The sequence below is a fragment of the Lissotriton helveticus genome, chromosome 6 (assembly GCF_964261635.1).
Source record: "Lissotriton helveticus chromosome 6, aLisHel1.1, whole genome shotgun sequence".
In the NCBI taxonomy this organism is placed as follows: domain Eukaryota; kingdom Metazoa; phylum Chordata; class Amphibia; order Caudata; family Salamandridae; genus Lissotriton; species Lissotriton helveticus.
The window spans coordinates 1284928603-1284956399 of record NC_136067.1 but is presented as its reverse complement, the minus strand read 5'-3'; the positions used below and the strand labels follow the sequence as shown (position 1 = coordinate 1284956399).

The 27797-nt window shown below is 47.0% G+C and overlaps 1 protein-coding gene across 1 annotated transcript in view; it reads left to right on the top strand.

Moving 5' to 3' along the window:
* LOC144761711 (kinesin-like protein KIF28) overlaps positions 1–27797 on the top strand; it is a 982011-nt gene that overhangs the window by 284504 nt on the left and 669710 nt on the right. The window contains exon 10 of the mRNA XM_078646973.1: positions 2971–3061. Coding sequence (XP_078503099.1) covers positions 2971–3061 — 91 coding nt within the window. The remainder of the gene's footprint in view (positions 1–2970; positions 3062–27797) is intronic.

The window sequence follows — 27797 nt, the reverse complement described above, 5'->3', positions numbered from 1 at the left end:
ACTTAGTTTAAAACAAACAAATTTTCCTCACATTTATGTGATGGAAAGTTTGGGAATCTGCGTGGAGGCACAAACTTCCACCCATCCAGCATTCACCAAAGTCTTCCTATAACAATGGTACCTTACTTGTGTGGTAGGCCTAGTGCCCATAACATAAAACGGTCTAAAATGTACTGTGGAGACTTCAAAATTAATGATTACAAAAATACCTTGTTTTGCGAGGGAGTCAGGCTCCCCAGCCAATCTAGATGATGTTCTCAAGCTATGAGAGCGATGCCAGGATTGGTCTGAGTGGCCGGTTCTGCTGCTCAGATATTACCTAGGAGCCTCCAGCTTTTCTCCAACACTGCTGTGAACACAGTCGGGTTGGAGAAATAGAATTGCGCATGTCTGTTTGACCTGTCTAAAAAGGCCTGCCACACTTACATGTGCACTTCTAAGTGTCCACCACTCCTGCCTTTCATGTCCCCGTTCTACCCCGCCTGTGTCTGCCAGCCATTCACAGAAAAATAAAATTATATTGTTTTACTATAATTTTATTTTTCTGTGACTGACTCTGACGAGTGGGGCGGTGCTCCCCTGCCATTACAAAGGAGCCTTATACTGTGATTACTTGGTAACTGCAAGTTGCAGGATGATGCTGACAACAATTCCTTGCTTGTTATATTATAATATGCAAAATTGTAAGTGATCTGATTCAAAACCTTGGGGGTCTTACCTGTTCTTCAGCCCCCTTTATCTTTCGAGGTAGGTTTTCACAATACAAGTGCCACTACATACAGAAGTGCACAATACTGAGTTTAGCTTCAATGTAAAAGGATTAGGTTAAGAGAAGTGCAGGTATGCCAGCAGACACAATCCTTTTGTACTTCTTTGAAGATTAAGGGGCCCATTAGGATCTCGGGCAGATCGCCATCGCCCCCACCCATTTCCCTCACCACATTACTATGGTGGGGGGACCGCGGCGGACGGAAAGACCGTCCTACGCTTTTCCGCCTGGTTAATAAGTTGACAGGGTGGAAAAGAGTTTAATATGGTGGCGGTGTCTGTCAGACACCGCCAGCCATATTATCATGGGTGCGGAAACATGCCTTCAAAGTCGCCACGGAAAGGCATGCGGTAAGTGCTTGCGGGGACCCGTTGCGGGCCCCCAGGGACTCTGGGGGATGGGGGGTGCACATGGGGGTACCTATGGTAGCCCCCTGCAGTTCCATGCACAACATGGCAGGCATCGCGCGGTGCCTGCCATGTTGTGCATGGAAGTGTACAACATGCCTTCCTGGTATTGTGACGGGCGTTGCTGAGTGCACCGCCCACCACAATTGCAGGAATGCAGGATGCGCCTGCCACTGTGGCGGGTGCATCCTAATGGCCCCCACAGGACCCCCGCACTTATGGCGGGCAGTCCCATTTCCCAATAGGATGGCGGGTGGAAAAAGTCCGCCCGCCATCCTAATGACCCCCTAAGTCTCTTTTGAGGCAGCCCAGGTGGAATGTGTGTTCCAAGTTTTCTCCTTTAGGTATTCTATGTACAGATATCAATCTGTTGCAATTTGTGCATGTCCTTGTAGCTAGGATAGTGCCGTTCGGATCAGCAGCTTATCTTTTAGGGATCACAGCAGCAATACTTATTCATTATCTTGGGATTCTTCTTAGTTTTAGAGGATATAGCAGCACACAGTGCCCAGATCTTGGAAAATTGTACTTTCAGCTGGTGCGGTAGATTGAAATCACAACATACACAAAATGCTGGCTCCACCTGGCAAGTGCCTCTCCAAAACAGGGAGCATTGGCAGGAAACCAGGATAGGGTCAGAAGTTTTGCCATCGTCAGATTTTATAGGAAAAGAAAAAACAACAGTCAAGAAAATGCATATTGGAAAGTAACGGCAAGTGGGTATCTGATGTGCCTGGTCAGAGTCTGGGACTGAGCAACCTCTACAGACAAACCGCTTTCACCCAGGCATTGTTACAAAACAGATCTCTGGATTGAACGTGCTTTGCGGTCCAGAAACACGATGTGGACAAAACTATTGAGGCGTCACTTCCGTCATTAATTACTTTGAAGCCAGAATGATCATCACTCTGATGCAAGTCACTTCTTCTTCTGTGAGATAGAATGTGTCTACAGAGAGGATAATACTTCACATATTTCCCAAGAATACCATACATGAACACAGCCACACTATACACACTCAGAGGGGAGGGTACAAATAGGGTTCACCGGAGGGGATCAGAAGACACCCCCGCGTAAGGTATAGGTTAAAGATCCTGTTTCCCTACCTTTCAAATTAGCAACTACCCACTTTCAGTCTCACCCATAATCTAGTGAGCGGGTACTATCTACTCTTTACTATAGGTCGGGTGTATCGTGCTGTACTGGCGACACATAAGGCAACGTCTCCATTGGGCACACAAATGTTGAGCACACCAGAGTAAAATATGCACCCTGAAAAGCGAAAAAAGACAGGATACCAGGACTCGCCAGGCAGTGGGAGGACTTTCATTCTTCCATTAACAGCACTGGTTACTCTGCAAGAATGCCATCTAAAGTTACTTGTACCTGTTTGATCTAATTTCTTTTTTGCATTGATAAAAGTCATTCAAACTAATTCACACTGTCCTGGGCAATTGACCATTTTCCACATGCCTTAAAACGTCTCTGGTTGGCATCTGTCAGCTTTTTGGTTGATCTTTGCTACTCCCATCTTAACATATGTCCGTTTCTCTTTAGCTTTTATTTAAAGATGCAAATGGTGATCTGCCTTTGAGTCAAAACAGTTCTGATGTTTCCTAACAGGTGAAGATTGAATGCAACTTATATGATTTTGGTCAACTATTGAGAATCTCTAGGACATGATAAAAAAAAAAATCAAACTCACTCTTGTGTTTATGTCTCAACATCTTCAGCTTGCAATCCATACAGTTTGTTTCTCATAATTAGGCACGTATTTTGTTGAACTTTCTCTAGGAAAGGCGCATGATGCAGTCATTCCCGTATCTGTTGAACGTCAATGAAGACCCTCAGCTTTCTGGAGTCCTCAAGTTCTTCATACAAGAAGGTTTGGTGTTCCATTTTGGTATTCTGCTGCTCTGATTCCATTACTTGCTTCATTTTAGCCTTCAGTGACCCTGGCATAAGCATAGAGTAAGACTTAACATAAGTCAATGTATGGTGCAATGCTTATGACAATAGCATGATGTGCAGTGATATGCGCATTGCTAGGATTATGCAATTCAGCAACTGCAAAGTGTATCACATTGTTATGGATTTGTTTTATGGTGCGCTCATGCCTGTGCGATTTTCATTGTTGAGCAAATTAAACTGCTTCTCGGTAAACTGAATTAAATGTAACTGAATCTTCTACAAAAGACTTCAAGATAGCTCCTGGAAGTCGGGTAAAGATAGGTGGTTACCTGTAACAGTTAACGTTTGTATTCAAGCATTACAGATGTGTGAATTTTGCTCAGATGGCGTTAACATTCTCAATATATAAAAACAGAGAAGGTATTTTGTCTACAGCAGGAACAAAAATGTACATAATGAATTGTAATTCAGCAATTTAGGGGCTAACTGGCATCCTCCCCACCTTCCAATGGTGAAGTGTGACCCCCTGCATAGCTGCCAATATTTCAGATTGCTTATGTCTGACATTTTCATGGTTTCAGTGTTTTCATGAGTGACATTCACCGACCAAATGTGTGACACTTAGAGTGACACTTTCTCACAAAAAAAACAAGCAACAAAGTCCATGGAAACCTATAAATGTCAGAAGTTACACCCATTTGAGCAACAAGAAACTCTAAATGCTTTCAGTTGTAGGCTTGGAACATATAGCACTATATAAATACAATATATATACACCACTTTCTACCCCCTTGGCAGGATGCCACACTGACAAGCAAGAGTTATCAAGAGAGAAAATGGTGTAACTAGAACTGTCACACTGAAAGACTGGACGACTACTGATACGTAAGAGCAGAAGATCAAAGGGTGAAGAGACCAAGGACTTGTGCCATTACCGGAGAGTGCACCGACAGACACAAGCCAGCTACTGAGGCAGAATGCAGCACACATACAAAAAGAAAACAACAAGGAGAAATAAATATATTTCTCCTCGTTACGCCTCATTTGGGGAGGCGTGGCATTTTGATGCATTCCCAAGGTTGCCTGTCTTGGCAAATCTGGGAATGCGCCAAAATCCATGGGTGGGTGTGTGGGGACACCCATGCTCCAATCATGGAACGCCTTCCTAGGTCAAGGCAGTAAATTGTGCTGCCTTGCGTTACTGCAGATTTATTAAGCCGTGCAGGGCCACATACAGTGGCCTTGCTTGGCTTGTTAAATCTCACTTAGGTTTTGTGTTGCCCTTGCTCCCCCTTACGTGGTGCGAGGATGACACAAAACCTTGATAAATCTGGCCCTTAGCTCTTGAAATAACATAATTCTGTTGCCTGCCAGAATGGTTTCTTTGTGTGAGGGTTTCACCTGTACCATCACTGCTAGAACTCCCAGTGGGTAATCTTGGAAATGCCTGATGTAATCCTATATAGATGTGTTGCTGACACTAGAGTTGCTCTACTTGTTGCTGTTACCTTGACCCCCCCCCAAAAAATGAAATTGATCTGGTGCACAGGATTTGAAGTTCTGCTCTTCTCCAGCATCATGCATATACTTTATGCGGTGCGTACTTTCAGCATATCCACACCAGGTCTCCCAAGTGCATCTGGCTGTTACAATTCATGGTATTTAATTTTCTGACAAATAGAAAGTATTTGCCATCAATGATGGTACAGCCAGTGCTGGACATCTCTGGAAACGTGTTTCTTGGGTATTACATTCATCTGCAGAGAGTAAGCGTTTGGGGGTGATTGATTGAAATGCTGCTAAGACATTCCTAAGTAAAGCACAATTCCAAGCTTGCAGATGAATCCCCTGATGCAGGGCACTCGTGTATAGGAAGAGATCAGCCCTCAGTGATGATTGGAGCTGCCTCCCTACAATACTAACAAAAGGGAGAGCCGACAAGCACGAATGATGCTTAAAGAGCGCAAATAAAGATATAAAACCCTTTAATATTTGTTCATGGAATACCAATGGTCTGAAAACCCTTATAGTGGATCCTGACACAGTAATCTTTTTGAGGGATTTTGACGTTTTAATGTTCCAGAAAACATGTAACATGGAAAAGGAACCCCTTATTGGTTATTTTGAGTATTGGAACCCTGCATCCCATAAGGCAGTCTTTGGTCGCGCAAGTGGAGGCCTATCTATCTACGTGTCTTTGAGTTTGGATGTCAAGCATTATGAAATTAACGTTCAACTGGCATGGCTTTTGTGTATCAAACTGGCTTTTAAACAACCCATAATACTTCTAAACGTTTACCTAAGTACAAAAATCTCTGACAAGTCTTCACAATTTACTGCCCTATGGGAAATAGTCAAAGTGCTGTACCATGACCACTTAGACGCAATGATAATCATCTCAGGAGATTTTAATATGCACCTCCTTAATCGAAACTGTGTTAATAAACCAACCAAAGCACTGACACGGATGTTCTGTTCCCAGCTTAATAAATACAACCTTGTGTTACTACAGGATGATGGCCAAATACCCACATTCAAAAAAACAGGGCAACTCTCCATCATTGATTATTCTATCATCTCATTGGGGCTGACATCCTCCCTTTCCAATTATCAAGTAATACCCAGGATAGAAAGCGACCACAATCCACAATCAATGTACCTGGCTTTATCAGTAGCTCATCTGCCAGAAGCAAGAACCATGAAAATTGTCCCAGCAGCCTGTAGCCTGAAAAGACTAGTGTGGAACACGAGAAACCAAACGGAAATACTGGATTTCCTAGAGCTCACTATCGCCAAAGTCCTGATTGAGAAAAATGAAGGGAAGTGCATTGTTGATATTTGGCCCTGTTTGTGCATTTCTCTTTTGGATCGTTTTCCCCCTTCTGCGACATCAAAAGGTTTGATCATGATAACAAAAAAATCAAGATGGTACACCAATTGGCTGCTCCGCCTAAAAAGAGAACTTAATAGAGCTATAAGGGTGACCTCCAGGAATGCCTAATGGAGTATTTAAAACTTTGGAATTTCACAAATTAAAAAGACTCAGAAAACAATATAAGAACGAAATATGGAAAGCCAAACAATCCTATTATGAGGGAATAGTCCAAGCAACATTTCTCATGTAAAACTCAAAATCCAAAACTATTCTGGGGCACAATAAATAATCTTGTAAATTGGTAGCAAAAGAGGGAACAGTGCTAATATCACCGAATCTTGCTGGACATCTTTCATCTATAATCTTTACGGTGCACCCTCTGACCCGCAGCTTGACATCAATACTGCTTGCCAAAAGACAAACAAGTCAAATAGAGAAGAATGCAGAAAATATGGTAACGTTCAGCGCATTGTCCAAGTTGAGCCAGACGCTAAGGAGTGTTGGCCTATAGAGCAAGTTAAAAAGGCAATAAGCAGGATCAAATCGAATGGAGCACCTGGTCCAAATGGAATTCCAAATTAAATTTTTAAAGCAAATCTTGAGCATTGGCCAGAGGTTTTAATGATTTTATTTAATGATGTAATTAAATCTGAATCAGTCCCTGAGTCATGGCAAGGAAGCATAATTCAGCCGATATACAAAAGTGGTCCACAAGACAATCCTGCCAATTATCGGCTAATTGCCTTAACAGACGTAGAGGCAAAAATCTTTGCAAACTGCTTTCTTGAGGACTTGGAAGAATGGGCAACAAAAAAAGATCTAATTCCAGCTTTCCAAACCGACTTCGGAAGAGACAAATCAACTATCACGAACTTGACCTTACGGACTTTGTTGGGCGACAGGGCAAAATTTAGAAAGCAAAAGTTATATATCTGTTATGTCGATCTTAAAGCCGCTTTTGATTCTGTTTCTCGTAATCTACTTTGGGCCAAACTTTTGGAATGGGGTATCCCAAACCAATTGCTTAACATGGTAAAATTATTATATACTAATACATGGGTTCAGATCAAAGTCGGAGATGGCAGAAGTACAACCCGATGACTAGAAACTGACTGGTCTGAAACAAGGTTGTTTTCTGGCTCCATGCCTTTTTTTTTTTTTTTTTTTGGCTCCATGCCTTTTTAATCTTTTTATGGCCGATCTACCAATACATTTTAAAGAAGTTAATGCTCATTTACCTACCTTCTTAGGCAAAGACATCGAATACTTACAATACGCTGATTACACCATACGGTTAAGTCATTCTGTAATAGGCTAAGAAGATCGGTTGAGTCTTATAATCATTATATTACCCTTAATAGTATACAAATTAATACCAAAAAGACAAAAATAATGACGATAGGTGGTACAAAAACAGATAAGAAAGAAAGGAATATCAACGGGTTACATATCGAAACCGTGAAATATTATAAATACCTAGGAATAACATTCAAAGATAATATGTCCTTTAGACAGCATTTCAATAATCTTAAAGCATAAACAACTGCTTTGTCCTTGGCTTTTCATCATCATTCAATCTTTATTTCGGCCATTGGCCATCAAAGATATACAATAAAACATGTATAAACACTATAAAATCACATACATGATCAATACAATGAAAACCTTAAAATACATACTAATAAAACTGCGTTAAAAATGTGTACCTAAAATTAAAAGGGAGCTTGCATCTTCAGAATCCGAATGCGAGTGTACTAAACATTGGTGAGGAACTTTGCTAGTACAAATACAGTTAAACTGGAGACATCGGTTTTTAGGATTCTATACATTGGAAGGGACTCCCTGCCACCCAGATTTCTAATCAATGGTAAGAGCCAGTATTTCCTCGCTGCCTTATATGCTGGGCAAAACAGGACCATGTGTAAATCACTTTCCTCTGCCGCAGTGCAAGCCGGGCACTGCTTGGTAGAGGGAGGTGATGACCAGGAACTGGTAAAGGATCGTAAAGGCAGTGTGCCGTATCTCCATTGGAGAAACAGCTTCCTGGCCAACACGGGAGAGATAGCATCTAAAACTCTCTCGTGCCTGTACAAATCCTTGCTCTGCAAAAAGACAGAAGTTAGTGACCCTTCGGACTGACTACCTAAGGCTGTGGCTAGTTTATATTCATGATAAGCACTAGCCAAACCTTTCCTTGAGATATTTAATGAGGCGTTAGCAGGGTTAGACCAAAGGTCTGGGAGCCCCAGTACCATACAAGAATTTTGGATGTATTTTATCCAGGGGATCAATAGTGATTTCGGGTTGGTCAATAGCTCCATTAATTCCGCCCTGTAGGCGAGAAGTTCGTTGCTACTCCACAGCCTTCGCCAGAAGGCTATGGGTCTCAAGCCTAGTTCGTCAGCTATGGGGCGCAAGCCCAGATCTAGCCTCAGGGGGAGTAGCGGGGTGCTGGGCGGAAGTGCGACTATCTGTCTGATGAATTTGTTCTCTGTTAGAGACAGACTACGACAGGATGTGTGTCCCCACAGTTCCGCCCCATACATAGTAGCACCCCTGACTTGCGCTTTGTAGATCTGGATAAGCGGCCCCAGTGGTCGGTATGTGGAACCATTTAACATCCGCATAATGCCCCCTGTGGTCTGTGTCAATTTTAGATTAGCCCTGCTCTGGTGTGATCCCCAAGACATAGTTTCGTTAAGAGTTACGCCAAGGTAGTCAAAAGTGGAAACTCTCTCAAGCCGCGACGTTCCCAATAGCAGATTTGGGCGCAATTTGTGACTTGGGTTCAAAACCATAAACTTAGTTTTGGCCGCATTAATTTCTAGGCCTCTGTCAGTGCAAAAGGCCACAAATGAGTCGAGGATCCTCTGTATCCCCATTGGGGTTTTAGACAGCAGCAGGGTGTCATCTGCAAACATAATTGCAGGCACCCTGCTGCCGTTTAGTTTAGGGGCGTCAGTATATTCAGTTGCATTTAGGTGGGCGATCACCCCGTTGACAAAGAGGCAGAACAGGGTCGGTGCGAGCACACAACCCTGTCTAACCCCTCGGTCAACGGGGAATCTATCTGTCAAAGCCCCGGACCTCCCGCACCTCACTCGTGCATAGTTATTTTCATGCAATCTCTGCAAGATTATCAGGATATCCGGGGGAACCCCCATCTCAGCCAAGACGCTCCACAGTTTCCCTCTGGGCACCAGGTCGAACGCGGCCCGCAGATCCACAAAAATTGTGTATAGGCTGCCGCCCTCGAATACCGCTGCCCTCCAGTAAATGATATTTAATCGAAAAACCTGGTCCACCGTAGAAACACCCTTTCTGAATCCCGCCTGGTACGGACTAAGGACACCCAACTCTTCTACCCAATCTTGGAGTCGATTCAACAATACCCTACCAAACAGCTTCTGTGCCACATCAATTAAACTGATTGGTCTGTAGTTGGCTGGGAGAAGAGGCGAGCCCTTTTTAAAAATGGGGACCACCTCCGCCCCCAGCCAAGTACTAGGGATTTCCATACCGCTGAGGACTCCGTTAAACAACGTGGCAAGGTAGGGCGCCCATACATTGGGCTCCTGCTTGAATAGGTCCCCGGGTAGGCCGTCCAATCCTGGCGCCTTTCCCGAGGTGAGTCCTGCTATTGCAGCCCTAACCTCGCCCAGTGTTATTGGATCTCCCTCATAATCAGGCCACCCAGCACCGGTATCGGTGGTAGGTTCTCCCGGTTCAGAGCTGTAGAGGGTTTGAAAGTGTGTCTGCCACACTTCTGGTGCAATATTTGGCTCAATTGCCGAGTGTAGATTCCCCGACCCCCCACTTACTATTCGCCAAAACATTCGGTGGTCCTGTGTCACTAGGGACTTGGTGAGCTCTTCCCATTGACTCTCTTCCCATTCAGCTTTAGCGTGGGCGGTAAGTTTTTTGTATGCCCGCCTAAGTTCTCTTAGCGGTTCCCCGCCTAGACCCTCCTTGATTGCTCTAAGGAGTTCCCCCTTTGCTCTTCTACAGGCTACGTTGTACCATGAGGATTTACACGGCTGCCCCCTCCTTGAATTCTGCATGTTACTAAAGAGGACGGGAGCCGCAGCCTTTATGAGATCCTCATGGGCCTGATGTAATTTGGCCTGTGAGTCCTCAATTCCCACCTTGGTAGCCAAGTCTCTCACAGTTTCCAGAATGGGTATTATCCCTGCATAAAGCCTCGGGAGTTTTCCCTCACTTGAGGCCACTTGTTCCCACCTAATCCTTCTCCTGTTGTTTTCCAGGAGAAGTTCAGGTTGGATCCCCTCCCCTGATGCCGCACGAGTTCGGCGCCCGGGGTGGGTGAGATCAAGTTCAAGAGCATTGTGATCACTATCTAGCCTTTCCCTAACCCTAAAGTCTCGAATTGACGGCCAGTTCGCTATCTGTACCAGGACATAATCCAAGCGAGATTCTCTTCCCACTCTATTATAGGTGGTTCTGCTGGGTATGTCAGATCTAATACGCCCGTTACAGGCTCTAATTCCAAACCTCAGGGCAAAGGCTGTGATCTGCAATGCTACAGGAGTCCATGCCTTCGGGGGGGAGCTTCTACCGTAGGCACACACCACCTGGCCTCTTCTTCCATTGGGAAACCCTCTAGCAGGCCTGGTAATGGCTCGAAATGAGAATTTAAGTCCCCTCCTACTACATAGGATAGATCACTTGGTAATTCGGATAAATAATCCGAAAGTTCATCTATAGTGGATGATTCCCTGGCATTTCCAACTGGCCTAGAATAGATGTTTATTAGGACAAGTTTTGCTAGATTTGGTAAGGACAATAGAACCACGAGGATGTCATTGGAGGGGACCGGTAACCGTGTGGCCTCACAGCCTAGGTGGGGTGCCACCCAGGTTGTGAGCCCTCCAGAAGGGCGTCCTTTTCCCTCCCACCTAGCAGGGATAAAAAATGACTGATAACCTTTATACCCATAATCCTCCCTTTCCCAGGTCTCCTGGAACATACAAACATCCCCAGTCTCAATATACGTTTCCCAATCTTGATCAGCCAACTTGTTGGCTAGTCCGGCTACATTCCAGCAAATTAGTCTCAGATGTTCAATGGTTGGAATTGCCGGGGTGGGAAGATGGGGGGTGACAGTTCCAGGTATTACACCAGTTATTCCATCAAGAACATTGTCCAAGGCGGATTCAAGTGGCTCGGGAGGACTACAAGGACCATTGGCCCAGGTCGCAGAATTATTAATGGACAGTCAATCAACCCCCTCAAGCCCACTCAGACAGTTGAAACGGTTGAAATGGAAATAGGGTGTATCAGGTGGCTGATAATTTGGGCATCGGGCATATTCTTTGTGTCTTGATCTTCGTTCCACCCTCATCCAGTTTCCTTGTGGCCAATCATCGTACATACGGGTAGGTGGAAAAAAGAAGGAGACTGGTAAGGTCTGTATGGTGGAATCCAATGATCTGTTTGAGCCAGCACAGATGTGTACAACAGTGCCAGGGTCCCTGAAAGTCACCATTATACAGTCCCCCATAATTGTTTTCCTCGTCTTCCCCAACCATGGCACCCTTCTGACCATAATGATCTCACTATTGAAGTGTTGTGGTAGGGGTCTGTTCCAATTGAGCCATTTAATGACTTTCTTTTTGAGAGATTGGAAATCTTCATTTTCACCCCTTCGTAGAGGGGGAGCACCCGCTAAAACCACCATAAGAGTATTGGCTTCCGGTGGCAGATCTGGTCTCCGCGGTCTTTGAGCGGGCTGGCCAGGAGGGGGAGAAGGAATACTAGCAATAGGGGGAAACCCATGATTTATACCGAGGTCTAGATTGAAAATGGCCGGGTCTATTAACTGAGGAGGCGTGATATTTGGGATGCTTCGTGGGGTCGGGACTGAAATGGCCATAAGTGGCTGCAAGGGGGGGACAATGACAGCGCCCTGCGAGGCTCCCAAATTTGCGCGCTGTGATTGTCCTGTACTGGGAGGGGGATTTTGTTTGTTGGGAAGAGCTCCTTTGGGTGGGTTGGACCCCATGGTTCTGGTCTGCTTACTGACCGTGGTGTTCAGGGTAGTCAAAGTTGCCTCCAAGATGGTAAGCCTAATCTCTACTTTCTTCAGGCTTTCACTAATGGGCTGCAAGAGTGAGCGTAATAGAAATTCTATGGTCCCTGAAGATATTGGGGAGGGAGCTTGGTTGGATGCGTTAGCCGCTAAGTCACTGCTCGTAACAGCAGCGGTAGCACTTGTATCCTTGGTAGAGATAATGTTCACATTATCTCTAGCCATAGCAGGGGTAGGTACAGATTTATGTTTTTTACCAAAATCTAAATAAGAAGTTTTGGTTTTTCCCTGTCCCTTCGTCGTCTGCCTTCTACGCTTACTAGGTGGGGGGCCATGCATTTCCACCACTACAGTATGTTTGGGTTTGTTTTTCTTGGTTTTATTTAAAGGGAGGGGGTTTGGGTAGCCAGATCGACAACCTTGTTGGTAGAGGTTGAGGGTGGTATGGCCTCCGTGCTGTCTTCAAACAGTGTACCCTGGGTGGTAGTAATATCCCTTAGCAGAAGGGGGACGCCATCTTGAGTTAATGAATCTTGACTATCATTAGGGATGCCTTCCTCTTGGGAAATGGGATAGGGAGTTATCTCGCTAAGGGGTCTAGTTTTCATGCTTTCAATTGAGCGGCGGCGTTCTGCCCTACGCATCTCCAAGGAGCTTTCTTTACCCCCTTCCCCCTTGGTGGATTTAAAGTAATTGTCCAATGTCCCGACGCTATTTCCCGCCACCATTGTTGGAGTTTCACATAGTGCAGGTGAGGGCATGATGGTGGTCTAATCCTTGGCTCAAGTGCTAGTGAAAAAGTTCAGGCGAAAGAGAGTGGGCCCAGCCCAGCCTCCTTCGGCCCCTGACGGCCACAGACGGTCCCGCCCTTGTCCCGGGCTTCTCCCGGCGCCCTCCCGCGTGCTCCCGCGCCGCGGGAAGAGCTACTCCTAATAAGGGAGGAGGGTGCTCAGGGGGCGGGGCAAGCAGGGAGAGCGTCCAGGTGCAGGTAATGATGTCAGCACAGAGACTCCTGGGCAATGGAGTCCCTGATCCTCACCTGGCGCTCGCAGCCCTGCTCTCCGCAGTTCCAGCAGTTCCCCTGTCCCAGCGAGCAACAACGGTGCGCCCAAGCACACGGGCGAAGCGGGACCCGCGGAGCGGGTTCCGCGAGGTCTGGCGGTGGAAAAAGCAGCCCCAGCAGAAAGGACCTCACAGGAACAGAGCTCGCGCTCAGAGGTCAGCAAATGTCTCCCACAGAGCAAGGAGCAAGCAGGCTCTTTCAGCGGTGCTCAGGGGGCGGGGCAAGCAGGGAGAGCGTCCAGGTGCAGGTAATGATGTCAGCACAGGGACTCCTGGGCAATGGAGTCCCTGATCCTCACCTGGCGCTCGCAGCCCTGCTCTCCGCAGTTCCAGCAGTTCCCCTGTCCCAGCGAGCAACAACGGTGCGCCCAAGCACACGGGCGAAGCGGGACCCGCGGAGCGGGTTCCGCGAGGTCTGGCGGTGGAAAAAGCAGCCCCAGCAGAAAGGCCCTCACAGGAACAGAGCTCGCGCTCAGAGGTCAGCAAATGTCTCCCACAGAGCAAGGAGCAAGCAGGCTCTTTCAGCGGTGCTCAGGGGGCGGGGCAAGCAGGGAGAGCGTCCAGGTGCAGGTAATGATGTCAGCACAGGGACTCCTGGGCAATGGAGTCCCTGATCCTCACCTGGCGCTCGCAGCCCTGCTCTCCGCAGTTCCAGCAGTTCCCCTGTCCCAGCGAGCAACAACGGTGCGCCCAAGCACACGGGCGAAGCGGGACCCGCGGAGCGGGTTCCGCGAGGTCTGGCGGTGGAAAAAGCAGCCCCAGCAGAAAGGACCTCACAGGAACAGAGCTCGCGCTCAGAGGTCAGCAAATGTCTCCCACAGAGCAAGGAGCAAGCAGGCTCTTTCAGCGGTGCTCAGGGGGCGGGGCAAGCAGGGAGAGCGTCCAGGTGCAGGTAATGATGTCAGCACAGGGACTCCTGGGCAATGGAGTCCCTGATCCTCACCTGGCGCTCGCAGCCCTGCTCTCCGCAGTTCCAGCAGTTCCCCTGTCCCAGCGAGCAACAACGGTGCGCCCAAGCACACGGGCGAAGCGGGACCCGCGGAGCGGGTTCCGCGAGGTCTGGCGGTAGAAAAAGCAGCCCCAGCAGAAAGGACCTCACAGGAACAGAGCTCACGCTCAGAGGTCAGCAAATGTCTCCCACAGAGCAAGGAGCAAGCAGGCTCTTTCAGCGGTGCTCAGGGGGCGGGGCAAGCAGGGAGAGCGTCCAGGTGCAGGTAATGATGTCAGCACAGGGACTTCTGGGCAATGGAGTCCCTGATCCTCACCTGGCGCTCGCAGCCCTGCTCTCCGCAGTTCCAGCAGTTCCCCTGTCCCCGCGAGCAACAACGGTGCGCCCAAGGACACGGGCGAAGCGGGACCCGCGGTGCGGGTTCCGCGAGGTCTGGCGGTGGAAAAAGCAGCCCCAGCAGAAAGGACCTCACAGGAACAGAGCTCGCGCTCAGAGGTCAGCAAATGTCTCCCACAGAGCAAGGAGCAAGCAGGCTCTTTCAGCGGTGCTCAGGGGGCGGGGCAAGCAGGGAGAGCGTCCAGGTGCAGGTAATGATGTCAGCACAGGGACTCCTGGGCAATGGAGTCCCTGATCCTCACCTGGCGCTCGCAGCCCTGCTCTCCGCAGTTCCAGCAGTTCCCCTGTCCCAGCGAGCAACAACGGTGCGCCCAAGCACACGGGCGAAGCGGGAGCCGCGGAGCGGGTTCCGCGAGGTCTGGCGGTGGAAAAAGCAGCCCCAGCAGAAAGGACCTCACAGGAACAGAGCTCGCGCTCAGAGGTCAGCAAATGTCTCCCACAGAGCAAGGAGCAAGCAGGCTCTTTCAGTGGTGCTCAGGGGGCGGGGCAAGCAGGGAGAGCGTCCAGGTGCAGGTAATGATGTCAGCACAGGGACTCCTGGGCAATGGAGTCCCTGATCCTCACCTGGCGCTCGCAGCCCTGCTCTCCGCAGTTCCAGCAGTTCCCCTGTCCCAGCGAGCAACAACGGTGCGCCCAAGCACACGGGCGAAGCGGGACCCGCGGAGCGGGTTCCGCGAGGTCTGGCGGTGGAAAAAGCAGCCCCAGCAGAAAGGACCTCACAGGAACAGAGCTCGCGCTCAGAGGTCAGTAAATGTCTCCCACAGAGCAAGGAGCAAGCAGGCTCTTTTAGCGGTGCTCAGGGGGCGGGGCAAGCAGGGAGAGCGTCCAGGTGCAGGTAATGATGTCAGCACAGGGACTCCTGGGCAATGGAGTCCCTGATCCTCACCTGGCGCTCGCAGCCCTGCTCTCCGCAGCTCCAGCAGTTCCCCTGTCCCAGCGAGCAACAACGGTGCGCCCAAGCACACGGGCGAAGCGGGACCCGCGGAGCGGGTTCCGCGAGGTCTGGCGGTGGAAAAAGCAACCCCAGCAGAAAGGACCTCACAGGAACAGAGCTTGCGCTCAGAGGTCAGCAAATGTCTCCCACAGAGCAAGGAGCAAGCAGGCTCTTTCAGCGGTGCTCAGGGGGCGGGGCAAGCAGGGAGAGCGTCCAGGTGCAGGTAATGATGTCAGCACAGGGACTCCTGGGCAATGGAGTCCCTGATCCTCACCTGGCGCTCGCAGCCCTGCTCTCCGCAGTTCCAGCAGTTCCCCTGTCCCAGCGAGCAACAACGGTGCGCCCAAGCACACGGGCGAAGCGGGACCCGCGGAGCGGGTTCCGCGAGGTCTGGCGGTGGAAAAAGCAGCCCCAGCAGAAAGGACCTCACAGGAACAGAGCTCGCGCTCAGAGGTCAGCAAATGTCTCCCCTTGGCTTTTACAAAGCTGAGGGGCAAGTTGTCATGTCCAAACCATGAACATTTATTGAAGGTCATGAAAGCAAAGCTGATTCCATCCTTGGCGTATGGTTCAATGATTTTTCGTGGTAAAGATGCGAAAAATCTTGATGACCTACAAATAAAAGTCTTCGAATCAGTCTTTGGGATCCCTCGGCATATAGGCCACGCTAATGTCAGATTAGAATTTGGTCTGAAAAGGCAAACTCTGGTACTGCAATCTGCCTTTCTAAAAATGCTATATTCTCTATTTTGCTCAAGACTGGGCGCCCTTGCAAACCAATGCTGGCAGGAGATATCGAGGTATGAGCATGCTAGGAGTTGGAGAGCCTATTTAAGAGAGAGTTTACAACATTTTAAGAGCCCATAATTTGAAGAAGAAGTTAGGAGCAAAGCAGTTTTAAAAAAAACAATAAATCGTTGAGTTATTCTTTGATCGAGTCTTTTAGACAAGGATGAGCTCACAAAAAAGAATCAATCCTGGTCAGTTATCAACTCATTTATTAAATTAGACCCTCAATCATACCTGATGACCCACTTAAAACCATTTCTAAGGAACAAATTTATGTCATTGCGGTTTGGGAGATACCCGACAAAGGACGGAATACCCAAATGGGAAAAGAACAGGTCCACAAAAATTTGTAGGCTATGTGGCTTCTATGACGAATCTTTAACACATATAGTAACTACATGCCCCCAACTGCTAGAAGAGCGGAAGACTCTGTTGAGACCCATTTTTAACGAACTTGGGGTGAGAACTTGTTGACACACCATCATTATCTGTCTTACTGGGAATATGCCCCGCTTGATTTCACAATTTGTAAAGTTTATTTATATTGCTGAAAAAAAATTATTAACCAAGATTGCTAAGGAATGTTAAGACAGGAACGTGTTGTTAAAGACTTTAATGCTAAAATTAAAATGTGCTCTAAAAACTCTGTACATAACCCCAAATTGAGGTTTCAAAAGGTTTTAAATGTATTTTGTAGGCCTGCCAAGAAGAAAAATATTTAATTTTTAATATTAGTATTTGGAATTGTCTTCTTGCCACTAGTACTAGCATACCTTATCCATTGCTGGTTTCTAATATTGCTGCTAACTATTTAGTATAAAGTTGTATATTTTATTAGTAAAAAATAATGTTCTTAACCCATTGTGTTTTATTCCTGATTGTAATGATTTTTATTAATCAACAAATAAAGTAATTACTACACAGAATCCCCTGATGCAAACAGCTCCAGAAGAAGCCTAACAATTACAGATTGACGAGTCATAGGGCGACCTACATGCTTGGAGTAGTTCTTGAGCCTAGACTTAGAAGTAGTTTTTTTAATCACCTGCTAACCTAGAGGGCTACTGTCTGCTGATGAATGACAATGACTCAAAAAAACATGTGTCCATGGCTGTCTACCACTGCCTGCGGTAGCACTGATGGTTCACACTTTCAACCTGTGAGAGCTTAAACTAAGAACTGAAACAACTAGAATGCATTGATAGGACTGGTGTTCATACACTTGTAGTCTGCTCCCTCCCCCTTTAATTTTTAGGCTCCTCCTGGAGCTATGTGGCTTACATATCATGGGATGCACCTGCATGTTTGGAGTGGTACTTTAACAGAAAACCTATAAGCAGCAGTTATAAAACCCCCAAATGCAAGGGGATACTTTCTGTTGATGAACAGCAATGATCAAGAAGCGTGTCCAGAAATGACTCATACTAGCTGTGCCAACATTTTCTTTGCTTTCTGCGGCCTGTAGTATTGATTGGTCAATGAGATAAACTAATTTTAAAAAAACCTTGACTTGAGCAGTGAGTCATGCATGGACCTGTGAAAATTGGCTGATGAGGGAGACGCCTTCTCATCATTTGAGAACCTGGGCTTGCTTATCTCACGAAGTCAACCAAAAGAAACAATAGGTTGAAAAACACAAAGAAGGCCCAGGGAGTCATGCAGTCCCAAGGGAAGGCCAACCAGCGAGAGAAAACAAATATGTAAATAATTTTAAAGTCTCCCTTAATTTAAAAATGCAGATAGGGAGTCTGAGTGAGGCAACTGCTGACAGAATCCAAGAACAGAGAGAAATGTGTCTGTTCGCAAAAAAATGTTGAGTGAAAAAATATCAACTCATAATAATACATACATGTCAAAAAATTGTGAACAAATAATGCACATTCTCTAACACATTTAAATGCTGCTAGATTTAAGGCAAACAGTCTTTGGCTAAGCCAATAGGTCCAGCGTTGGCCGCCAGCCTTTTGGCTTTGTTAATGCTTGTTTTGTTTTGTAGGCGAGCAGATGGCACTCACAAAAATGGAGAAAAAAAACTAGCTAAAAGCTCAAATATTTTTTGGTCTCCCAAAGTACACATAGTGAGAGTACTCCCTGGCACTGAAGAAAACTACTTTTAATGTGGGTGTGCTGCTTGTAAAAGATCCCATCGTTCACCGTGAAGTTAGCTAACGGCTGAAGTGTGCTGACCTCATGCAGTAGCGGTCAGAAGGAAAACATGAATGACGCAACAAGAGACGGTTGGCTGAAAGCCCCAATTAAGTTAGCGTATATATGTAAAATCAAAAGGACTTTGCTAATACCAGACTTAGAAAACTCTTTAAAAATGGGTGTCTTTAGATGGTTTCACAAGGGGGCTTCTTGCTTGTGCAGTGACGTAGCAGGAAAATAATACTTCAAAGCAGGGGGACAGCAGGCGCATTGGTATAGCCCAAAAAAAGTGGAATAGAATGGAGTGGGAGCAAAATGAAGGTTTTGAAGGATTCATGGGACAAGGAAGAACCATGAATGGGCCAAGGGATTTAAGGAAAAAAGAAGAGTTTGGGCCTATGTATGTGTCCCCTTAAGTAAAAGGGAGCAAGGACAGTAGATTAACAAAACTTGAGGGTCCCTCTGCAAAGCATATGTAGCCCCCCCCCCCCGACCCAATCAGGAGCTCTCAGGCCAGAGGCCCACCAACAGTGAACATTGAGGGAGAGCGCCTCCTGGAGCTCCAGGCCCTCCACACCACATGGGCTGCGGGGGCTATTTTTATGTCACTGAGCAAGGAGGCATAGCAGAAGCAGGGCACAGACAAGGACCACGGTGGTGGCCCTCAACAGTTTCAGCAGGTGCACCATCAAGGCTGGGATTTCATAGAGTCTGGTACAGGCATTTAAAACCTTTTCAAAGAGGTTGGCACCTGTGCGCATGTGTAGCGTATAGTTACTTAGGATATGTTGGGTTGCTCCAAATACCAATGACCTACAACTTAACTCAATATGTAGAAAACCACAGATTCAACACAAACAGATAGCGTTCAAGTGACATAGCAGGACTTTAAGGTTGCTGATGAAGAGTATCTGCTAAGTGAGAATGGTGTCAGAACTTGGATTTTAACAGGAAATGGAAGATTGCATCTGCTGCCTTCTGTGAGAGACTGAAGCTTGATTTGGTTTGCTACAGCTGTACTGTACTTCTTCTGTAAGAAAACAAAGCTTGCACTACTGTTGCCCGAATTGTGGGTGTCTGTGATGGGGAAATATTGCACTGGTTCTGCCACAGCCCTACCTGTCCTCCGAAGTAGGGAAGCTTGCACTGCGTTATCCCGAAGCGTATATAGGAAATATTGAATGTGCCTGCATAACATATCCCATGATCCAGCAATTGTTTCACAATATTTGATGTGAGATACCTATAATCCTGAGGAAGGTGCCTGATCTCGTAGTGGCAATATTCAAACAGTTGGAAAAAAGGAGCAGGCTCCATTGCTCCACCCTCCTCTTGTTAATTTTGTGGTAGGAAGACACCAGCAAAACCATTTTCAGCTCACCCACACACAGTTTTAGATATCTGTATAACAATTAACAAAGGGAGAAAATAGTTGTCTATTGTCAAGGAAACCCATAATTAGTAAAGGAAACCCAACACTAGGAGACTGTACAACCTGTGGAGAACGGTACTCTCTGATGCTTCCCAGTGCTAAATGTCGAAACCACTAGTGAAGCATACCACACAAAATAGATGAGGGTTTATCATCCTATATGAGTCCATAAATGTATGGCAATTTCATAAGAGATTTGGCAGCTTTTTTCAGGAGTTTTGTACTTGTTGTATGTTTAAGTCTGTTCCTGAGAGTGTGCAAGAATCCTATAACTTCTTTCTCTCCCTCCTCTGTGTGTGAGCTACCTGTGTTGTACCAGATCTTGATTTTTGTGATATCGTTTGTGTGTTGTTTTTTCTGCTACTGCCTGTCCTTTGTTTACTTTAAGTGTAAGGGAAGGTTGCACTGCTGCTGTCCATGTTGCACCTTTGTTTTCCACTACACAAAATACAAAAAGCTTTACATTGCCAATGCTTGTTTTAAAGCATTACGGGAATTAAAGTGGAAGCCCTAGCAAAATATGTGTACAGAGTTTACTTTTGGGTTTACTTGTGAAGCAATCAGTTTTTAAATGAACTAGACGACTTTTTAAAATTATAAAACATAACTGACAAGTAGCTCTTGTTGCTGGCTGTTGAGCCTTTGGCCTGCTGCCCATGAATGGGGCGTGATTACCGGGGACTAGATGTGTGGGGCTCGCACCACCACATTGCCTTATAAGTGGATGATCTCCTGATATTCCTCCGAGATACGGGAGAGGATATGAGGGGAGCGAGGAGTATGCAAGAATGCTTTGGTGTGCTATCAGGCTTGAGAGTGAATTGGCAGAAATCCCAACTCTTCCCTGTGACGTCCAACAGGCTCCCCCCAGACCACCTAGCCCACCTCCAATGGGAACCCATGTACCTGGCGCCCCTCCTGAAAATAGTGGTGCTTCGGCAGCTGCTATACTACTTTGTCACGCTTCCAGTGTGGGTCCCTCGAACGCTGTTCTGAGACCTGGATTCCAGGTCATATTGTTTATTAGGGGGATGGGCCGCAGACAAGTGGCACTGGCCACAATACCATGTTCCACAGCGACTGGGGGACTGGAGCTCTTGGGCTTCGAAGCGTACTATATCGCAGCACAGCTAAACAGGCTTATCCAATGGCTGTCATCCAGAAGGAACCTGGACAGGGCCTTGAACCCATTTACACTGGTGTCATCTGACCTCGTACACCAGAGAGCCATAACTCAATGTTGGGCTAGATTTCTGCAAAAGAACTCGCAGTAGAACCCTGTACTCCCCCTCGTCATGTTACGACATTTGCCACATGGCGTATCCTAGGTGGGTCTTGCTGCCTGTGTTGCAGAAGGGGCAACTACAGTGGCAGATCTCTTTTGAGACTGAGTTACTCCTGTTTAATGAGTTTCGCAGAGAATTTGATCTGCCTCAAGGTAGTTTTCTCCTGCACAGGGCCCTCACGTCTGTGTTCAGAAAGCACTGGGGTACTGGGACAATGGAGCGAAGGGCACTGAGCTGTTCTTGCTATGTGGCCCTATTGACAGTAACAGTCAAAGCAGTCTTGTGTCTTTATAAAGCTATAAGTAATAATCTCCAACAACCAATTGAGCACTTGAGAATACAATGGGAGGAGGATAAGGGAAATCCAATCCCTGAGATGGATTGGGATTCCATAGTGGAAAGAATGCCAAAGGTCTAGCATAATCCACAGTTTAAGTTAATTGATGACTATATCCTGAACAGAGCACACCTTACCCCGGTGGGAATTAGGAGACATTGCCTGATGGAGGTGGCAGCTTTCCCTAGATGTGGGGAAAGGGAGCACATATCTTACATACGTTCTGGGAGTGCCCAATTCTGAAATGCCTTTTGGGGGGAGGTCGTGAATATAGTCGAAGCCGTCACTGGCAAAGAGATTCTTCACACTCCAGGTCACTGCTTACTGGGATGGTTTCCACACACAGCCAAAACAAAAGTCACAGGGAAATTCAAAGATCTCGCATATGTCCTGGCCAAATGGAAAATCACCAGGAACTGGAAGTCAACTGGAGGGCCTAGATAAGAAACATGGAGGAGGGAACTGGAAAAGTGGGCAGGCTGTGAAGAGAGAATGCTCCTAAGGGAGGGCCGACGCATTATAGGCACATTGGACACAGCAAGGGCCTGGGGGAGTGCTAGTCGATTAACTTATAGCAATGGACTCAGATGCTGCTGTGGCCTTGTCCTTGCCCTTGCCCTTGCAACGTCCATCTCCAGAGCAGGAATGAGGTGGACTTGTCTCGGTCGCACACTAGGGGACCCCTCTCTGACCACACACCCCATCTCCCATAGTTATAACCTACACATACCAACACACAGTGACCTCTAGAGCACACACGGACATCGCATACGCTGACAACTGCAAAGCGATAAAGCGACTCAATGGATGAAGGTGGGGAAGAGTTGAGAATGTTTGCAATGTTGGAAGAAGCGGGGAAAGGTAACAGTAACTTAACAATATGCATTAAATGTATCATGACAATGCAATACATGTGCAAAACCTCAATACATTTTGGTTTAAAATAAAAGTGGCTCCATGTACTGTATAACACCTTCAGCTATTTCTGGCATTTTAGCCAACAACACTTTGCATGATGGGTTTATGATCTGATAATGAAAGTGTTGTTGGTGGCTTGTCTTTTCTCTTATGCAGTTTGGACATTTAGGACGCCAGGTTGTCACGCCAGGCCTACCAGCACGCTGTTCCTCGTGGGTCATTGGAACAGGAGGTCTGTAAAAGGAAAGGTTGGTGGTGCTGTGTGGGGGTCTGCCTTTAGGCTCTCAGGAACCGATGCAGACAGCACTTTGTGCCTTCACCCTGGTCATCTCAAACATCAATTTTCAGGGTCCTCATGAACCGTTCGACCTCCCCATTTGCTTGAGGCCACCTTCCTGTGACGAATGGCTAGGGATGACAGATACTCCGGGAATTCCAGCCCCTGAAGTGGAGGACTGTTGTCAGACTGTATTTCCTCTGGAATGCCAATTGGGGCAAATACCTCCACCAAGAGGGGCCTGACTTTCACGAAGGCAGTGGTTTGTATCAGTTCCACCACTGGGAAACCGGTGTGGTAGTCCATGAGAACCACTGTGAGGTGCCCATCTGGAAAGCTCCCAATGTCCATGCTCACTTTCGACCAGGGCTTTAGGCAGGGTTCCTCTATTATTTCCGGGGCTGGGTGAGTCCCCGATGGTGATGGCACAGGAGGCGGTGGGTGTCTGACTCTTGACAAATAATCAGTTAGGTTGTTGGCACCTGGATGGTAGATGACTTCTAAAGAGTACGGTTGCAACTGTAAGGCCCACCTCTCAATCGTCGGTGGCACTAGCCGGGCCAACCCAGTGAATAGCTGGACCAGTGGTTTGTGGTCCGTGATCACTTGGAACTATTGGCTCACAAAGGTACAAATGGAAATAACAGCATGTCCATCGGATGGCCAAAGCCTCTCTCTTGATCTGGGCACACCTCGCTTCTATGTTGGAGAGCCCCCTGCTCGCATAAGCCATAGGGACCCACAGTTCTTCTGTTTTCTCCTGCAGGAGCACCCCCAAGACCCACCGAGCTGGCACAGACCACAAGCTCCATCCTCCACCACGGGCTGAAGCATGGTATGATGGTGTCGTCAAGGAGGGCCTCTTTTACTCTTCGGAACACCTTTTTGGCCTCTGGTCCCCACTCCTATGGGGTGGCCACTTTCGTCAATGTTCTTAATGGTTCTGAGGTTCTGACAGGGTGGCGAGGTTCAATATGAACCTCCCGTAGTATGATGCCATACCCATGAAGTTTATTACTTCTGTTGTGTTCTGGGGTATGGATGTGCCCCTGATGGCATCGACCTTCTTTGGGTCCACCCTTGGGCCATCTCAGGAGAAGATGTAGCTGAAGAACTCTATCAAGTTTTGATAGAAGGAGCACTTTTATCGATGCACGGTCAGACCGCACTCCGTCAATGACTGTAGGGTGGCTCTTATTCTTACATGGTGTTTTTCCAGGTTATCTAAAAAGATGAGGATGTCATTGTTTATATTAAGCCCCACGATCTGTCCAGAGAGGGTCTCCCTGACGGCATTCTGGAACTTCTCAGCAGCAGATGAGATGTCAAAGTTTAGCCTCCGATATCGGCTGACACCCTCATATGTAGAGAACGTAGCGATGTATCGGCTGACTGTTTTTTTTTAACACAAATGTTATTCACTTTCAAGTTATGTATATTCTTATTACATCTGGCAGTGGTTACATCTTCATTACAACGAATTGCATGGAAGGAATTCCAATTTTTGTGTTATATATATATCAGACTTAGTCATTACAGTATACTTCTTACATTAGTTTGCATGATGAGAGGCTTACATACAATTGTCCGGATATATATTCAGGGTAGTTAATTTTTATAAATCTCCTCCCCCCACAAACCTCTCCCTCAAACCCATTAAAACGATTCTGCAATGGTCTGAACGCCTGAATCATATAGTACATCCTTATGGAGTGATAGAGCTGGAGCAGTGGGGTGGGGAGGATGGGAAGAGAAGGGAAGGGAATGAGAGGATCCAGGTCAGAAAGGGGGGTTCATGAACAGTTCAACATAGGATGCCCATTTTTAACAGGTGTCTGGACAATTGGTCACAGGCTAGAAACACGAGGGAGGCTCTGATATTGCCTCAATCTTCAGGATCAGCTGCGGTATTTAACCTGAAATGTTCTACCAGTTGAGCCCATTCCATTGAATTCGGCTTTTTCCTCAGTCTCCTATACTCCTCGTGCTGCTATGGTCTGAACGCCTGAATCGTATAGTACATCCTTATGGCGTGACAGAGCTGGAGCAGTGGGGGTGGGGGGACGGGAAGGGAAAGGAATGAGAGGATCCAGGTCAGAAAGGGGATATATGAACAATTCAACATATGATGCCCATTTTTAACAGGTGTCTGGACAATTGGTTGCAGGCTAAGAACACGAGGGGGGGCTTTGATCTTCCCTCAATCTTCAGGATCATCTGCGGTATTTAACCTGAAATGTTCTACCAGTTGAGCCCATTCCATTGAAATCGACTTTTTCCTCAGTCCCCTATACTCCTCGCGCTGTAGCGCCTCTCTCTCAGCAGTAGCCCACTTGAGAACTTCTTCTCTCCACTTTCTCTCACACTGTGCTGCGCAAGATTTCCAGCTTTGCGTGATTAGCCTCTTGGCCAGCATCAAGGAGAGCCCTGTAAAGCGGCATAGTACTACCACCTTTTTAGGGAGAGGGGAAAGACCCAAGAGGCAGGCCTCAATAGTAGTCCAAGTGGAGCGCTCAGTAATTAGGGCAAGGCCAAGCATGATTTCAGTCCTAAACCCCTTCAGTGAGGGACAAGCCCACATCATGTGGATGAAGTCAGCATCTGGTCTGCAAATTGTCTGGCTGGTACAAGCTCCTACTGGTGGTATCCAGCATTCAGATCTACTTTTGAGAACCATCGGGCACCGTTTAGGTCCGCTACAATGTCATCAATGGTTGGCGTGATGTGCCACACCCTTCGAAGGCTTTGGTCGGGAGACTTATATCTGTACAAAGCCTGATGACTCCCGTCTATTTCAGGTTTAGAACAATGACTTGCATGGACACCCATAGTGTGGGGCCTGTTACCTTCTCTATGACCTCCTTCTGTTCTAGGTCCCGTAGTTACTGTGCCACTTGCGGCCACAGCTGAACGGGGACCCTCCAGTGCCGTAAGGCTGTGGGTCTTACTGAGTCATCGATGTGAAGACAGACCTGTTTCCTTTTCAGTTTTCTGAGGCAGGTGAACAACTGGGGAAATTCTGCCAGTATTGCATCGATGTGTGACACATGTACTTGCCTAGCAAAAAATACCAGTTCCAGGTCTTCCGCCGCGTGGCACCCGAGCAGCGTGCCTGTGGCCCCTTTGGTGACGTAAAGTCTTGTCGGTTTGAGAGACCTTCACTCATCACATCAAGCTCTATTTTTTCTTTGAGGGACAATGACTCTGTGCTTTCATACATGTATATTCTTTCTTTAGTAGTGGATAATGATGGCTGAGGTGTGATGAGGTTAAATTGTATTGAGTCCATAACATTTACGGAGGCGGCGATGGTGGTCCCTCCGATCTCAACTGTGCACATGGTGGGCTACCTCTTCCTGTTGCCTTCCCTGACATAGAATGATATTATGAAGACTTCATCTTCGTCATCTTCCAGATGGGTGCCTGACCCACAGCTGCTTCAGGCATCTTCTTCTTCAAGCTTGTCGAGGGATAACTGCCTCAATGCAGCGGTCATATTCTTCGGGTACCCTGTCCATAGACCGTGTTTCCCACTTCGGCACACCTTAGCAAAATGGTGGGCTTTTCCGCACTTGGAGCAAGAGTGCCCTCTGGCCGGGAATATGTTTGGTGTTTTGTATTCAAGTTCACACCTTTCTCATCCACCACTCAGTTGTCTTGTGGCGCCCACTGGACATGAAATTGCTGGTCGTCTTTAAATGGATTCGACATGTTCTTCCTTTATCTTTACGTTCCTCAGGGGCCCTCTTGTGCTGTGATTTTGCTTAGGGCAGCTGCCATGTCTTCAGCCCTGCTATTTGATAGTTCATAGGAGCTGGCTAGGACTAGGGCATCATCCAAAAAGATGCCCATCTATCGCAACATATGGTGCCGGAGTACCGCTGACTTGCACCTCTGTATGATTTGGGTACTGATCTCTTCCAGTTGATTAATGTTTGCACACATGTTTGCCAGATCAAAATGCCTGATCAGGGCCATCATGGCGGCGGTGAAGTCCGCGTCCCCTCCTGTATTTGGAAGAGTCTCGAATCGATCATAAAGCACTGCCCCACCAAAGTGCACCAATAGTAATCTCTTAACGGCTTCGTCAGTATCTCTGGTGACACGAAAATAGTGTTGTAGGCGCCAAATCTAAGAGTGCCATCTTAGTGCCGCTATTGCGAGGTCTGCTGGCTCATTGTAAGCGTGTGGCTTCCTCCTCAAGATCTTAACTTCCTTTTCTCCTTATTATTGATTTCTGAATGTTTCTTTTTCTTTTCTTTTTCCACTGACTACTAGTGGATTACTGTCCATCATGCTTCCCTCCTCGGCACCGCGCTTACACAGCACTGCTCCTGTTTGAATTGCATTTGTTGTAATATTTTTTTCCACTGGCCCCCAAGCAGCGGTGATATCGCTGATTTCTTCTTTTCTTTCACCCGCTCTGTCGGTTGGTGTAAGTAGACCATTACTGCACCCGTCAGTGACCTCTATGCACGGCTCAGGCTGCAGTTGCACCTGTCGGGCTCTAGGTGTCACTGTGGGCATGCACCGATATGTGCTGGGCAGAGCTCCCACAGCAGGTTAGCCTCGGGATGTAGCAGAGACAAGTCAGGTCGCCGATGGGGTGGAGGTGGCCGCTGAGAGAGGGCAGAGGAAAAAGGGAGCTCACTGGAGGATGAAGAGCTTCTTCCTTGGAGTTGGATGACCGCAGTGCTTAATTTGTAAAATATTAAGTGCAGGTGCTCAAATTTTTGTAGGAGGCCACACCCACTTCCACCGGCTCCACCCACTTCGTCCACTGGCTCCACTCCCTTACTCTATTGGCACCACCTGCATCCTCAACTGGCACTGAAAGCCAGATGTAATACCCAATCTGAATTTCAGCAAAACACATTGTTAATAAAATCAAGGCAAACCCACGAAAGAGACTGGATGTCATAACTTTTGGAACCAAAGATAATGAACTTTTTTTGACCATGAAAGGCCTGACTCTAAAGTAATGCTGGAATTACTATCTACCTCTGTTGTTTTTTGTCTCCACAGGCTTGATTTTCAAATAACACTCTAAACTGCCCCCAAAAAGGCTAATAGTAAAAGAAAGTACCACACTTTACACACTTCTAATTATTTTGCTCTGAGAATTTAGGGAATTCGCATTCCACTGATATATATGTACATCTTGTTACCAAAGAATATATGATATTATAGAGCTGAGAGGAACAAGTCCACTATGAAGGCATCTATCACATGAAGAACATATTGGACTCCGCTAGATG